At 49.0% G+C, this 15758-nt stretch overlaps 3 protein-coding genes across 4 annotated transcripts; 1 reads left to right on the forward strand and 2 right to left on the reverse strand.

The window, feature by feature from the left end:
* Nucleotides 1-4595: 4595 nt before the first annotated feature.
* Nucleotides 4596-5160, reverse strand: LOC143773903 (histone H3). The gene has a single exon (XM_077261202.1). The coding sequence runs from the start codon at nucleotides 5147-5149 to the stop codon at nucleotides 4739-4741; it is 411 nt and encodes a 136-aa protein (XP_077117317.1). The 5' UTR covers nucleotides 5150-5160; the 3' UTR covers nucleotides 4596-4738.
* Nucleotides 5161-6385: 1225 nt separating this feature from the next.
* On the reverse strand, nucleotides 6386-7075 carry LOC143773902 (histone H1.1-like). 2 transcript variants are annotated; one of them, XM_077261201.1, is made up of 2 exons: nucleotides 6731-7075; nucleotides 6386-6691 (listed from the first exon to the last, which is right to left on the reverse strand). In XM_077261201.1, the coding sequence occupies exons 1-2, from the start codon at nucleotides 7073-7075 to the stop codon at nucleotides 6434-6436; spliced, it is 603 nt and encodes a 200-aa protein (XP_077117316.1). In that variant the 3' UTR covers nucleotides 6386-6433. The 2 variants fall into 2 exon arrangements, with proteins under 2 accessions (XP_077117316.1, XP_077117315.1); XM_077261200.1 differs by having other exon boundaries at nucleotides 6386-7075.
* Nucleotides 7076-13186: 6111 nt separating this feature from the next.
* On the forward strand, nucleotides 13187-13555 carry LOC143773904 (histone H4). The gene has a single exon (XM_077261204.1). It carries the CDS (start codon nucleotides 13196-13198, stop codon nucleotides 13505-13507), a length of 312 nt encoding a protein of 103 aa, XP_077117319.1. The 5' UTR covers nucleotides 13187-13195; the 3' UTR covers nucleotides 13508-13555.
* The last annotated feature ends 2203 nt before the right edge of the window (nucleotides 13556-15758 follow it).

The following is a 15758-nucleotide window of genomic DNA, read 5'->3' on the forward strand; positions in this document are numbered from 1 at the left end:
ATAAGGTTGAACACCCACAGCACCTTATACCTCCGATTAGTGATGTGTATCCTCTATATAGTCATATATGTTTCCATACATTGCAGTAAACGCTATACAGCCTCGGTATAGTGATGAATCCAACATCGTGCTGATGCGTACATATACTGCTGTATACCTCCATATAGTGCTGTCTACTCTCCAGAAAGGGATGTGGGCACTCCATATATTGCTGTAAATGCTGTATATTTCCAAATACTCCATATTCAACATAGCGCTGCATATAGCCAATTACCGTTCCATACACCCATTTTTTTTATGCCAATCAAGTAGTACTGTATACCTCTATATAGCGCTAATTACCCACAATATAGTCTGGTATTCCTGAATATACTGCAACATCTCTTGTATCCAGATAGTGCTCCATACCACCATACAGAGCTGTATAATCCTGATATAGTGCTGTGTGCGCTCCCTAATTGCTGTATATCTCCATATAGTACTGGGTATCTCCATATACTGCACGGCACCCTCCATATGGTGATCTATACATCCCATCTAGCTATGTGGATGGCCAAAAAGTGCTATATAATCTCCACCTGGCGCCATGTAACCCTCTGTATGGCTGCATCTGCCCTCTACACTGCTGTACACGCTCAATTCAAATACTGTTGTATTTTTCCCACAAAATGTTGTATTCTGCCATAAAACACTGTATACACCCATGTAATGCTGTATACCACGCTTATAGCGCCACATACCCCCATATTGTGCTGTATCCGCCAAGATGATGCTGTGAATATCGCACAAGATATTGCAGTAAACCCGACCTCTATATAGTCCTGTATTCTGCCATAGAACCCCTTCGGGGCTCTTGACTCGTTATGCAGTTTGTGAGTTTTTTTTTTTTTTTTTAAGTTTCCTGATACGATCTTATGGGGTGCCCGGACCTGGATATGTCTATTGTCTATTAGACTCCTGTATGGAACGTAAGGACCATTGATCGCAGGACGCAAACACATTTCCGATATCTATCCGTCCTGAAAGTACGTGTTACAGAAAGACAAAGAACAGACTCCAGCGCTGAAAGGCTGCAGTGTTAACCCCCGAGCCACCGTGCCGCTCAACAATACATAAAAACTCCTGGAACCAGAGCGCAGGAATAGGAAACTGTAGCCTCTCACTTAGAAGATGTGGGCGGCTCTGAAAAGAGCCTTTGGGTTGTCAGGATAGAAGAGATCACAGTTAACCTCCGAAGCCGTAGAGAGTGCGGCCCTGGCGCTTGAGCGCGTACACCACGTCCATGGCGGTGACGGTCTTCCTCTTGGCGTGCTCGGTGTAGGTGACGGCGTCACGGATCACGTTCTCCAGGAAGACTTTCAGGACTCCGCGAGTCTCTTCATAGATGAGGCCGGAGATGCGCTTGACGCCTCCTCTGCGGGCGAGACGGCGGATGGCAGGCTTGGTGATGCCCTGGATGTTATCACGGAGCACCTTCCTGTGCCGCTTGGCGCCGCCCTTCCCAAGACCTTTCCCTCCTTTACCGCGACCAGACATCTTGCACGCAGTCAGCAGAAAACGATGACAGATCAGTACAGAGTCCTTCCTTTATGTAGAGAGTGAGCGGACCAGAGCGAGAACAGCAGAGAAGACGCACTTCCGGGGCGTGATTTCTAGTATTTAGCTCCTCCCTTTTGTCCCTGATTGGTTGAACACAGAACGGTTGCAGATTTTGAATTTCCCGCTTATTGTTCTGCCTTTTTTTTTCTGTCCCGCGTCTCTATTCTTCTACTCATCGGCGCCGCTGCTAGATCTGTTGGCTATTTTGATTTTTCCTTTCATTGTAGTCTCCTGTTGGTATTTTTCAGCTTCTGCCAAATGTTTGAAAGTTGAATAAAATATATATATATTTTAGGGGCAATGATGAGATAAAATATATATATATATATATATTTTAGGGGCAATGATCTCCAGAAAACTCATCTGCTCCCGGGCAGTCACTCATCAGTACACGAATGGCGGCCATTACCGGTCACTACAGAGCAGTGAGCTGCATGTAGCCAGTCCCCGGGCGGCGCCAACCCAGAAGAACATGGGGATACTCAAATATACCATAATTACATAACGATCCACCCACCACAATTGTGATCTGTAGCACCACAGCAGCGCACTGGGAGGTATCTGCTCCGATCAATGTCAGGCAGAATAGATTCACATAAGGCGCCATCAGCGATCTGGGGGACAAGTGAGGTAAAGAAACTAAGCACAGAGATCTCCGATCAGAACAAGCCGCAAGGCTGGACAGGCGGCACTAGGACCCAGCGCGTGCGGCAGCTGATTGGGATCGGTTAAAACTTATGATCCCTCGGAGAGCGAGCAGCGACTGAGCGGGGAATTGAAATCCACCAACGGATAGGCAAATGACCACGAAACATCAGCATAAAGAACCGAGCTCAGGAACCGACCAATCACCACTTATTGTTACTTTATTAACTCCTTAGTGACCGTGCTCCTGCAGATCCCCTCATTTACGTCTGCCCTGTACAGAAACCGCGCCTCCACCACCACAGACCCGGGCTGGGCACTGTACACACTTTACCCCTTCCTTATAAAACGTCAGTTATGTAATAGCTGTCGCACATTTTAGAACTGGGTGAGAATAGAGAATGCGCTAAGCGATCACGGGAATATCGTTAATCACCTACAATATGGGACACAGCAACCACCGTCTGTTACCTATGGCCGCGATCCGTATACGGAGAATACGTGCAGAAACCGGACCGTTCAGGACTCAGCTCGTTTGTGGAAGGAATCTGTAGTCAGGCAACCAGCGAGAGACATCCGCAGGAGCAGACCACTACCACATACAGGAATATCCGCCTCCATTTAACTCCTTAGTGGCCGTGTGTGCGCTGATCCCCACTACACACTGGCTTTACAGAAGCGGCGACTTCCCCCTCCCGAGACCCGGCAGCGTCACATCAGGCTCCTGGCAGAACGTAGGTCTTAGTCGGGCTGTGATAGGATCAGCGCCACCACAGGGAATCTGCATAGGACAATAATCGGGTGAGTGAGGAGCCTCCTCCTGTGTAGATGGAGCGGAGGAGAAGCTCTGGCAGGGATTAACCCCTCCCCCGCCAGCCTGTAATTGCAGATTTAGGGTCGCTCACAGAACTCAGCGTCAGAAGAATAATCTGCAGATGGCTGGAAATGAGCCCTTATTGGGGGATGACTTTGTGCAGTGAATGGGACAAATAATGGCTATTTCCCCATAGATCCAGGAAGAGCTTAGTCAGCTGGCCCAGGACTGTAAACCCTGCAGCTTGGAATGCTGTGAATTCAATGAGATGTTTAGTAGAAGCCGCACCCAGTATTCTGTGAGGAGTCGGCTTGTCTCAGTAGCTTTGTCCCCTGTATAAACTGTACTTATCCCTCATGTGTGTACTTGTCCCCTCAGAGGTGTATGATCAGGGCCATCACATTGTCACTTCGGAGCGGCATGATCAGTGTCACCACCCTGTCCATGCAGAGCTATATGATCACTATAACCAACTTGTCCCAGCAGATTAGTATTATTATAATAATAATAATAATAATAATAATAATAATAATAATCTTTATTTTTATATAGCGCTAACATTTTCCGCAGCGCTTTACAGTTTGCACACATTATCATCGCTGTCCCCGATGGGGGCTCACAATCTAAATTCCCTATCAGTATGTATTTGGATTATTTATCAGTGCAACCACCTTGTACACGCAGAGCTGTATGATCAGTTCTACCAACTTACCCCCGCAGAGCTGTAAAATCAGTGCCACCACCTTGACCCTACAGAGCTGCATGATTAATGCCACCACCTTGTCTAGGCAGGTGAGGATGAAACTATTGATGGCAATATCACCAGCGCAGCGGTATTTATAGCCGCACATGCGCAGCGCTGTCTGCTCCTCTCCTACTGGGTATAGAGACATTTGTCAGCTACAGGCAGGAGGTCCGAGATAGGAAATGTTCCACCATGTATTGCAGAAAAGAGGAAGCAGCGGAAACATATGGACAGCGGTAAGGTGCCTGACACTGGCAATGTAACTGTCACCAGGGCGCAACTACAGCAATGTCACCCATGATGTGCTGGGAGGAAGTATTGGCTGGAGAAATACAGGACTATGCTGCCATAACTCTGCCGCTAGTAATGATGACTCCAATTATCTCAACAATGTCACTAATGCCGGGAACATGAAGAACTGATCCCCTGCAGCTGTAGGAAGAGCCGTGAGTGAGGAGTTGGGGCGCTTTCAAATGTAACCCTAAAATCCTGTGATGGAGGACTGGATCAGGCTGTGTATATGCAGGTGAGAGATCCCCCCCATGCCGCTGCCTGGATTATCGGTTCTTGTCACAGCCTGAGACTTGTCTTACTCCCGACAGACACCGGGGCCCTGACTGTTCCCTCCTCTTTAACTCTTGGAGTTGGCACCGCTGATTTCGGGAGAAGCTGCTCGTTCTTATTGATTCATGGTGTGGCAGATAACGAGATCACTCAGCACTTCGGCATCAAGGCACTGACAGGTGAGGAGCCCCTCTCCATCCACTCATTACTGACAGGATCATTGGCAGCAGAGGACCCAGTGCCCCGGATATTAGTAATGACAAGTGACCTATAATTGGCAGAATAAGATGTTAGGAATGAGCTCGTCTTGAGGGAGGATTTGGTGGCTCTGAAAAGAGCCTTTGTGGTACAGTCAGGTGTGGAGGACAGATCTAAGCTCTCTCCCCACGGATCCGGCGGGCCAGCTGGATGTCTTTGGGCATGATGGTGACTCTCTTAGCGTGGATCGCGCACAGATTTGTGTCCTCGAACAGCCCCACCAGATAAGCCTCGCTGGCCTCCTGCAGGGCCATGACGGCCGAGCTCTGGAAGCGCAGGTCGGTCTTGAAGTCCTGGGCGATCTCTCTCACCAGGCGCTGGAAGGGAAGCTTACGGATCAGCAGCTCGGTGGACTTCTGGTAACGGCGGATCTCACGGAGAGCGACTGTTCCTGGCCGGTATCTGTGCGGCTTCTTCACTCCACCAGTGGCGGGAGCGCTCTTCCTGGCGGCCTTAGTGGCCAGCTGCTTGCGGGGAGCTTTCCCTCCGGTGGATTTACGGGCGGTCTGCTTAGTTCTGGCCATAGCTCTGTATAGAAGAGAACAGGAGTGATGAGGGGAGCGGCGGGAGCAGGGTATTTATACTCCTCTGCTCCTATTCACGCTTCATGTGGACACGCCCCCTGCACACCATTGGTTATTTGGTAGAAAGTGAGCAGCCAATAACGAGTGATGTCCGCGACCAATCCCTGCACAGAAGGCTCAGCTTGATTCACACTTCAGATATTCCCCACTGCTCGAAACACACAGGATCACATCAAATCTCCAGGCGGCTTCTACAGCAGAAGCTCCGGTTCTAGATTCCCAGTGCCCGGAGCTGTACAGTGGCTCCTCTGTAATCAGTCACTGAGGCTCCAACACTCACATCGGAGGAATCACCTCACACCCCTATTACTAAGATGCGGGTTACAAGTGGTGACAATTGATTAGGATGATGTCAGTGTTGTGATTTCTGCTGCACATCGCCCCCTTCCGTCCATTAATTACACAGAATTGTCACCTGTAGGCACTGATCATACAGCTGTGCGGCGACAGGGTGGTGGCACTGATCATACAACTCTGCGGTGGTGGCACTGATCATACAGCTCTGCTGAGGACAGGGTGGTGGCACTGATCATACAGCTCTGCGGGGACAGGGTGGTGGCACTGATCATACAGCTCTGCTGAGGACAGGGTGGTGGCACTGATCATACAGCTCTGCTGAGGACAGGGTGGTGGCACTGATCATACAGCTCTGCGGGGACAGGGTGGTGGCACTGATCATACAGCTCTGCTGAGGACAGGGTGGTGGCACTGATCATACAGCTCTGCTGAGGACAGGGTGGTGGCACTGATCATACAGCTCTGCGGGGACAGGGTGGTGGCACTTATCATACTGCTCTGCTGAGGACAAGGTGGTGGCACTTATCATACTGCTCTGCTGAGGACAGGGTGGTGGCACTGATCATACAGCTCTGCTGAGGACAGGGTGGTGGCACTGATCATACAGCTCTGCGGGGACAGGGTGGTGGCACTTATCATACTGCTCTGCGGGGACAGGGTGGTGGCACTTATCATACTGCTCTGCTGAGGACAAGGTGGTGGCTCTGATCATACAGCTCTGCGGGGACAGGGTGGTGGCACTTATCATACTGCTCTGCTGAGGACAAGGTGGTGGCTCTGATCATACAGCTCTGCTGAGGACAAGGTGGTGGTAATGTTCATACAACTCTGCGGGGACAGGGTGGTGGCTCTGATCATACAGCTCTGCTGAGGAGAGGGTGGTGGCTCTGAAAAGAGCCTTTGTGGTAACAGAACAGTGGCTGCAGCTTATTTCTTAGCCGCGGGCTTCTTGGCTTTCGCAGCCTTCTTAGCCGGACTCTTGGCAGCTTTGGGTTTGGCCGCCTTTTTAGCCGGACTCTTCGTCACCTTCTTGGGCTTGGGAGCGGTTTTCGGCTTCTTGGGGCTCTTGGCCGCTTTCTTGGCAGCTGCGGGCTTCTTGGCCTTTTTCGGACTCTTCTTGGCCGCGGTCGGAGCCTTCTTGGGCTTCTTCGGGGATTTGGCGGCTTTCTTGGCAGCAGCTGGTTTCTTGGGCTTGGCCGCAGCTGCCGACTTCTTCTTGGCCACTTTGTCCTTAGTCTCCTGCTTTTTGTTCAGCTTGAAGGACCCGGAGGCGCCGCTGCCCTTCACCTGGAGGAGGGCGCCCTTGGTGACCAGAGACTTGACGGCCAGCTTCAGGCGGCTGTTGTTCTTCTCCACATCGTACCCTCCGGCAGACAGAGCTTTCTTCAGGGCGGCCAGAGACACCCCGCTGCGCTCCTTAGAGGCGGACACGGCTTTGACGATCAGCTCGGAGACGCTGGGGCCAGTGGGTTTATTGGTTTTCTTGGCGGCGGATTTCTTCGGCTGCTTCTTGGATTTGGCGGCCGGATCTGCGGGAAGAGGAGCGGCGGCTGGCGCGGTCTCTGCCATCATGTGCTGCGGAACTAGAACACAAATATCTCCTGTTAGGAAAACACTGAGGCCGGAGCTGGAGGCGCCTGTTATATGTACAGGCTTACTGCGCACTGATTGGCTGCTGAGCTGCACCGTCCTGAGCATCTATTGGCTGACACTAGACACAGGCCCCGCCTCCTCCTAGCTGAGTCCGAGTGAAGCTCCGCTCTCCCCTTGTGCTTCCCTGCCCGGGATAAAAGCCCTTTACCGGCCAACACCGGACAACAGAGCGCGTTTCCTCCGTTTCTTCTCCTTCTCCAACATCTCCACCGGCCGTTTGTAGCCGTCACTACCAGAGCTGCCGGGAAAGAGCGGAGAGGAAATACCGGCATCATCGCCGTCATCCTCCTGATCTGCACATCACTGTGTATCCGGGGAGATAAATCTGCTGCGGGAGCTCGTTCCTCCTATTCCCGGCTCTTGTCACCATGACAGGGATCTTTACTCCAATGTCTATCGTGCAGGAAGCTGATTGTAAGATGTGGGGACGAGCTGGAGCTGCTGAGAGCCCAGAAGGGTAACACAGGCGACGGCATCCGCTGACTGCCACCTCCCTGACCTGTGATATCACTGTACCCCGTATGTGCAGAGTATTGGGGGGCACGTGTTCCACATCAGTAGATGGATGGAGGATGAGCTTGTGTATATGCAGGGTACGAGATCCCCCTATGCCGCTGCCTGGATTATCGGTACTTGTCACAGCCTGAGACTTGTCTTACTTGCGACACACACTGGGGCCCTGACTGCTCCCTCCTCTTTAGCTTTTGGAGTTGGCACCGCTGATTTGGGGAGAAGCTGCTCGTTCTTAGCGATTCAAGGTGTGGCAGATAACGAGATCACTTAGCAGCACTGATCATACAGCTCTGTGGGGACAAAATGGTGGCACTGATCATGCCGCTCCGAAGTGACAATGTGATGGCCCTGATCATACACCTCTGAGGGGACAAGTACACACATGAGGGATAAGTACAGTTTATACAGGGGACAAAGCTCCTGAGGGAAGCCGGCTCCTCATTGAACACTGGGTGCGGCTACTACAAAACATCTCACCGAATGCACAGCCTTCCAAGCTGCAGGGTTTACAGTCCTGGCACAGCTGACTAGCCGCTTCCTGGATCTATGGGGAAATAGCCATTATCTGTCCCAATCACTGCACAAAGTCCTCCCCCAATAAGGGCTCATTTCCAGCCATCTGCAGATCATTCTTCTGACGCTGAGTTCTGCGAGCGACCCTAAGGGTATGTGCACACGTCAGGATTTTGTCAGGATTTTTCATCAGGTTTTGTAGCCAAAACCAGGAGTTGGTGATAAATGCAGAATTGGAGCATATGTTTCTACTATACTTTTCCTCTAATTGTTCCACTCCTGGTTTTGGCTACAAATCCTGATGAAAAATCCTGACAAAATCCTGACGTGTGCACATAGCCTAAATCGGCAATTACAGGCTGGCGGGGGAGGGGTTAATCCCTGCCAGAGCTTCTCCTCCGCTCCATCTACACAGGAGGAGGCTCCTCACTCACCCGCTTATTATCCTATGCAGATTCCCTGTGGTGTCCGCGCTGATCCTATCACAGCCCGACTAAGACAAGTCTCCTACGTTCTGGCAGGAGCCTGATGTGACGCTGCCGGGACTCAGGTGGGGGAAGTCGCCGCTTCTGTAAAGCCAGTGTGTAGTGGGGATCAGCACACGGATGTCTCTCGCTCGTTGGCTGATTGATTACAGATCCGTTGGTGATTTTGAATTTCCCGCTCAATCTCTGTTCTTTGCCCGTCAGATTATTATGCTGTAGCGGCGATCGCTGGTATTCCGGTAGGGGCAGCTCTACTACCCCGCTGATAACACCGGGTCCTGTCCTTCCAGCTGTCTTTACCCAAACAGGTGGATCGGGGATAGTATAGAAGACACGTCCCAGGCTGTGACCGATACTACAGGCAGCTGTACAGGTGATATTGTACCCTGCAGAGACGCTGAGCCTGATACTAATCAGCGCCAAATAACAGCACGATCTTAGGTTTCTAGACATTTTAACAGATTTACAAAACGCCTGGACTTGCCCCCTTATTAGAGCTGCAGAGGGATCTGCTTGGAAAAACAGGTTAGTCTTTTTAGGTCAAGATATCTGAAAAAAACAAACAAACAAAAAAAACCCTAGTCCCAGATCACACGCATATCCCAGAGTCTGAATAATGCGGCTCCCCCCTCCTTTGACCGGGAACCCACAGCTTTGCCGAACTACATCTTTGCTATCCAGTGAATATTGCTTCCTTATCTGGAAAACCACAGATACATTTGAGGCACTCTAGAACAAGCCATCATTGCACACAAACATCGCCCTATAGCCGCCAGTCCTGACACCAAGAGCGGCAGGAAGAAGCTGAAGCCACAAAGCGGGGATTTCAAAACCAAAAGTTGTAACAGAACCATCCGCCCATACACACACAGCACCAGAGGACTTTACCCGGAACCGCGGACCAGATTAATAGTTTAATAAAAAGAATATGAAGAATGTAGCAAAAAAATAATAGGTAGAAGATGAAGAAGAAGAAGAAGAAGATGAATAAGGTGAAGAAGAACTTGATGTCAAAGATGCTGCTGCTGAGGATGATGAAGAAAGTGTGGGAGAAGTAAAAAAGAAGGTGAAGGGCATGGAAGTAGTGAAACATCAATATCTGACAAAATAACGAAAATCTTAACATAGTCAATATCTTTGTAACTCCGAACGTCTTAAAAAAATAAAATTCCTGCTATTCTTTGATTGGGCTAAACCTCTATGCCTTTAATGTCTCCGCCACCTCCCACAATACATCCTACATTATTCTTAGTTGTTTTCCTTCTTGTAAAATGAACCTACAAGGAAATAAAGGGTTTATTTTAATTCCGATATTTTGCTCCCATTGACTTGCATTGGTATCGGGTATCGGCGATATCAGATATTTTTCGAATATCGGCCGATCCAATCCGATCCAATCCAATCGGAAGGTATCGCTCAACACTAGTCACTTGTCATTACTAATATCCGGGGCACTGGGTCCTCTGCTGCCAATGATCCTGTCAGTAATGAGTGGATGGAGAGGGGCTCCTCACCTGTCAGTGCCTTGATGCCGAAGTGCTGAGTGATCTCGTTATCTGCCACACCATGAATCAATAAGAACGAGCAGCTTCTCCCGAAATCAGCGGTGCCAACTCCAAGAGTTAAAGAGGAGGGAACAGTCAGGGCCCCGGTGTCTGTCGGGAGTAAGACAAGTCTCAGGCTGTGACAAGAACCGATAATCCAGGCAGCGGCATGGGGGGGATCTCTCACCTGCATATACACAGCCTGATCCAGTCCTCCATCACAGGATTTTAGGGTTACATTTGAAAGCGCCCCAACTCCTCACTCACGGCTCTTCCTACAGCTGCAGGGGATCAGTTCTTCATGTTCCCGGCATTAGTGACATTGTTGAGATAATTGGAGTCATCATTACTAGCGGCAGAGTTATGGCAGCATAGTCCTGTATTTCTCCAGCCAATACTTCCTCCCAGCACATCATGGGTGACATTGCTGTAGTTGCGCCCTGGTGACAGTTACATTGCCAGTGTCAGGCACCTTACCGCTGTCCATATGTTTCCGCTGCTTCCTCTTTTCTGCAATACATGGTGGAACATTTCCTATCTCGGACCTCCTGCCTGTAGCTGACAAATGTCTCTATACCCAGTAGGAGAGGAGCAGACAGCGCTGCGCATGTGCGGCTATAAATACCGCTGCGCTGGTGATATTGCCATCAATAGTTTCATCCTCACCTGCCTAGACAAGGTGGTGGCATTAATCATGCAGCTCTGTAGGGTCAAGGTGGTGGCACTGATTTTACAGCTCTGCGGGGGTAAGTTGGTAGAACTGATCATACAGCTCTGCGTGTACAAGGTGGTTGCACTGATAAATAATCCAAATACATACTGATAGGGAATTTAGATTGTGAGCCCCCATCGGGGACAGCGATGATAATGTGTGCAAACTGTAAAGCGCTGCGGAAAATGTTAGCGCTATATAAAAATAAAGATTATTATTATTATTATTATTATTATTATTATTATTATTATAATAATACTAATCTGCTGGGACAAGTTGGTTATAGTGATCATATAGCTCTGCATGGACAGGGTGGTGACACTGATCATGCCGCTCCGAAGTGACAATGTGATGGCCCTGATCATACACCTCTGAGGGGACAAGTACACACATGAGGGATAAGTACAGTTTATACAGGGGACAAAGCTACTGAGACAAGCCGACTCCTCACAGAATACTGGGTGCGGCTTCTACTAAACATCTCATTGAATTCACAGCATTCCAAGCTGCAGGGTTTACAGTCCTGGGCCAGCTGACTAAGCTCTTCCTGGATCTATGGGGAAATAGCCATTATCTGTCCCATTCACTGCACAAAGTCATCCCCCAATAAGGGCTCATTTCCAGCCATCTGCAGATTATTCTTCTGACGCTGAGTTCTGTGAGCGACCCTAAATCTGCAATTACAGGCTGGCGGGGGAGGGGTTAATCCCTGCCAGAGCTTCTCCTCCGCTCCATCTACACAGGAGGAGGCTCCTCACTCACCCGATTATTGTCCTATGCAGATTCCCTGTGGTGGCGCTGATCCTATCACAGCCCGACTAAGACCTACGTTCTGCCAGGAGCCTGATGTGACGCTGCCGGGTCTCGGGAGGGGGAAGTCGCCGCTTCTGTAAAGCCAGTGTGTAGTGGGGATCAGCGCACACACGGCCACTAAGGAGTTAAATGGAGGCGGATATTCCTGTATGTGGTAGTGGTCTGCTCCTGCGGATGTCTCTCGCTGGTTGCCTGACTACAGATTCCTTCCACAAACGAGCTGAGTCCTGAACGGTCCGGTTTCTGCACGTATTCTCCGTATACGGATCGCGGCCATAGGTAACAGACGGTGGTTGCTGTGTCCCATATTGTAGGTGATTAACGATATTCCCGTGATCGCTTAGCGCATTCTCTATTCTCACCCAGTTCTAAAATGTGCGACAGCTATTACATAACTGACGTTTTATAAGGAAGGGGTAAAGTGTGTACAGTGCCCAGCCCGGGTCTGTGGTGGTGGAGGCGCGGTTTCTGTACAGGGCAGACGTAAATGAGGGGATCTGCAGGAGCACGGTCACTAAGGAGTTAATAAAGTAACAATAAGTGGTGATTGGTCGGTTCCTGAGCTCGGTTCTTTATGCTGATGTTTCGTGGTCATTTGCCTATCCGTTGGTGGATTTCAATTCCCCGCTCAGTCGCTGCTCGCTCTCCGAGGGATCATAAGTTTTAACCGATCCCAATCAGCTGCCGCACGCGCTGGGTCCTAGTGCCGCCTGTCCAGCCTTGCGGCTTGTTCTGATCGGAGATCTCTGTGCTTAGTTTCTTTACCTCACTTGTCCCCCAGATCGCTGATGGCGCCTTATGTGAATCTATTCTGCCTGACATTGATCGGAGCAGATACCTCCCAGTGCGCTGCTGTGGTGCTACAGATCACAATTGTGGTGGGTGGATCGTTATGTAATTATGGTATATTTGAGTATCCCCATGTTCTTCTGGGTTGGCGCCGCCCGGGGACTGGCTACATGCAGCTCACTGCTCTGTAGTGACCGGTAATGGCCGCCATTCGTGTACTGATGAGTGACTGCCCGGGAGCAGATGAGTTTTCTGGAGATCATTGCCCCTAAAATATATATATATATATATTTTATCTCATCATTGCCCCTAAAATATATATATATTTTATTCAACTTTCAAACATTTGGCAGAAGCTGAAAAATACCAACAGGAGACTACAATGAAAGGAAAAATCAAAATAGCCAACAGATCTAGCAGCGGCGCCGATGAGTAGAAGAATAGAGACGCGGGACAGAAAAAAAAAGGCAGAACAATAAGCGGGAAATTCAAAATCTGCAACCGTTCTGTGTTCAACCAATCAGGGACAAAAGGGAGGAGCTAAATACTAGAAATCACGCCCCGGAAGTGCGTCTTCTCTGCTGTTCTCGCTCTGGTCCGCTCACTCTCTACATAAAGGAAGGACTCTGTACTGATCTGTCATCGTTTTCTGCTGACTGCGTGCAAGATGTCTGGTCGCGGTAAAGGAGGGAAAGGTCTTGGGAAGGGCGGCGCCAAGCGGCACAGGAAGGTGCTCCGTGATAACATCCAGGGCATCACCAAGCCTGCCATCCGCCGTCTCGCCCGCAGAGGAGGCGTCAAGCGCATCTCCGGCCTCATCTATGAAGAGACTCGCGGAGTCCTGAAAGTCTTCCTGGAGAACGTGATCCGTGACGCCGTCACCTACACCGAGCACGCCAAGAGGAAGACCGTCACCGCCATGGACGTGGTGTACGCGCTCAAGCGCCAGGGCCGCACTCTCTACGGCTTCGGAGGTTAACTGTGATCTCTTCTATCCTGACAACCCAAAGGCTCTTTTCAGAGCCGCCCACATCTTCTAAGTGAGAGGCTACAGTTTCCTATTCCTGCGCTCTGGTTCCAGGAGTTTTTATGTATTGTTGAGCGGCACGGTGGCTCGGGGGTTAACACTGCAGCCTTTCAGCGCTGGAGTCTGTTCTTTGTCTTTCTGTAACACGTACTTTCAGGACGGATAGATATCGGAAATGTGTTTGCGTCCTGCGATCAATGGTCCTTACGTTCCATACAGGAGTCTAATAGACAATAGACATATCCAGGTCCGGGCACCCCATAAGATCGTATCAGGAAACTTAAAAAAAAAAAAAAAAAACTCACAAACTGCATAACGAGTCAAGAGCCCCGAAGGGGTTCTATGGCAGAATACAGGACTATATAGAGGTCGGGTTTACTGCAATATCTTGTGCGATATTCACAGCATCATCTTGGCGGATACAGCACAATATGGGGGTATGTGGCGCTATAAGCGTGGTATACAGCATTACATGGGTGTATACAGTGTTTTATGGCAGAATACAACATTTTGTGGGAAAAATACAACAGTATTTGAATTGAGCGTGTACAGCAGTGTAGAGGGCAGATGCAGCCATACAGAGGGTTACATGGCGCCAGGTGGAGATTATATAGCACTTTTTGGCCATCCACATAGCTAGATGGGATGTATAGATCACCATATGGAGGGTGCCGTGCAGTATATGGAGATACCCAGTACTATATGGAGATATACAGCAATTAGGGAGCGCACACAGCACTATATCAGGATTATACAGCTCTGTACGGTGGTATGGAGCACTATCTGGATACAAGAGATGCTGCAGTATATTCAGGAATACCAGACTATATTGTGGGTAATTAGCGCTATATAGAGGTATACAGTACTACTTGATTGGCATAAAAAAAATGGGTGTATGGAACGGTAATTGGCTATATGCAGCGCTATGTTGAATATGGAGTATTTGGAAATATACAGCATTTACAGCAATATATGGAGTGCCCACATCCCTTTCTGGAGAGTAGACAGCACTATATGGAGGTATACAGCAGTATATGTACGCATCAGCACGATGTTGGATTCATCACTATACCGAGGCTGTATAGCGTTTACTGCAATGTATGGAAACATATATGACTATATAGAGGATACACATCACTAATCGGAGGTATAAGGTGCTGTGGGTGTTCAACCTTATTTATAGATTATACAGGTTCATGTGGAAGACACGCAGCATTACACAAGTATTCAGGAGTAAATGGGGAGTATGCAGCATATGTGGTCTTTGTTGTGCACCCACTGTGCCAATAACTAAAAGAGGATTATACCCACAATGCCAAGCATTAATAGAGGAGTGTTACCACTGTGCCAGGAACACATAGAGAATTACACGCACTTTGCCAAGCACTAATGGATGATTATACCCACTGTGCCAAGAACGGTGATTTTAACCACTGTGCCAAGCACTGATAGAGGATTGTACCCACTGTGTCAAAAACTAAAAGAGGATTATACCCACTGTGCGGAGTACTAATAATGGATTACACGCACTGTGCCAAGAACTAATAGAGGATTATACTCACTGTGCCAAGCATTTATAGAGGATTGTACCCACTGTGCTAAGAACTAATAGAGGATTGTACCCACTGTGCCAAGAACTAATAGAGAGTGACATATTTCCAGACATGAATCTCACGTTGTCATTAATGGAGAACAAAATGTCTCCTTCCTCCACGAAGCAGAGGCGCCGAAATGAGTTCTTTTTTTTTTTTTTTTTTTTTTTTTAACTTCTTTTTAGCATAATAAAGAGAGGCGGGAAAAAAACACAGATTGAGCGGTAAATTCAAATCATCAATTGTTCCGCGTTCAACCAATTAGAGAGTAAGGGGCACTGTGCTTGTGTGACTGCCACTGCAGGCTTCACACGCTGTACATTGAGGTATTAAGACGTTCAATCTGTTTTCTGGACTTAGTTGATGCTGTTCTCATTCTAAAATCGAGAACAGAAATCTACCCGGAGTGTTCGGGGATGTATCCGCACTGGGCCGTACATAGAGGTTTCTTCATAGTCACCCTGTTATGCTGCTGATACTACAGAGCAGAAATCCAAGTCCTGATGTGAAGTAAAGGAGATTTTGATATTTATATTTTCCTGCACAGATTCGTATGGGTTGTAGGAAGGCTGCGAATAGTGAAAGGGAATGTGGTTGGATTGATAAATGGA

Source organism: Ranitomeya variabilis, chromosome 5 (genome assembly GCF_051348905.1).
Source record: "Ranitomeya variabilis isolate aRanVar5 chromosome 5, aRanVar5.hap1, whole genome shotgun sequence".
NCBI classification, from domain to species: Eukaryota; Metazoa; Chordata; class Amphibia; order Anura; family Dendrobatidae; genus Ranitomeya; species Ranitomeya variabilis.

Bases quoted from the DNA above. Each gene is read 5' to 3' on its own strand.
- LOC143773903 (XM_077261202.1), bottom strand. From the start codon at position 5,149: ATGGCCAGAACTAAGCAGACCGCCCGTAAATCCACCGGAGGGAAAGCT.
- LOC143773902 (XM_077261200.1), bottom strand. From the start codon at position 7,075: ATGGCAGAGACCGCGCCAGCCGCCGCTCCTCTTCCCGCAGATCCGGCC.
- LOC143773904 (XM_077261204.1), top strand. From the start codon at position 13,196: ATGTCTGGTCGCGGTAAAGGAGGGAAAGGTCTTGGGAAGGGCGGCGCC.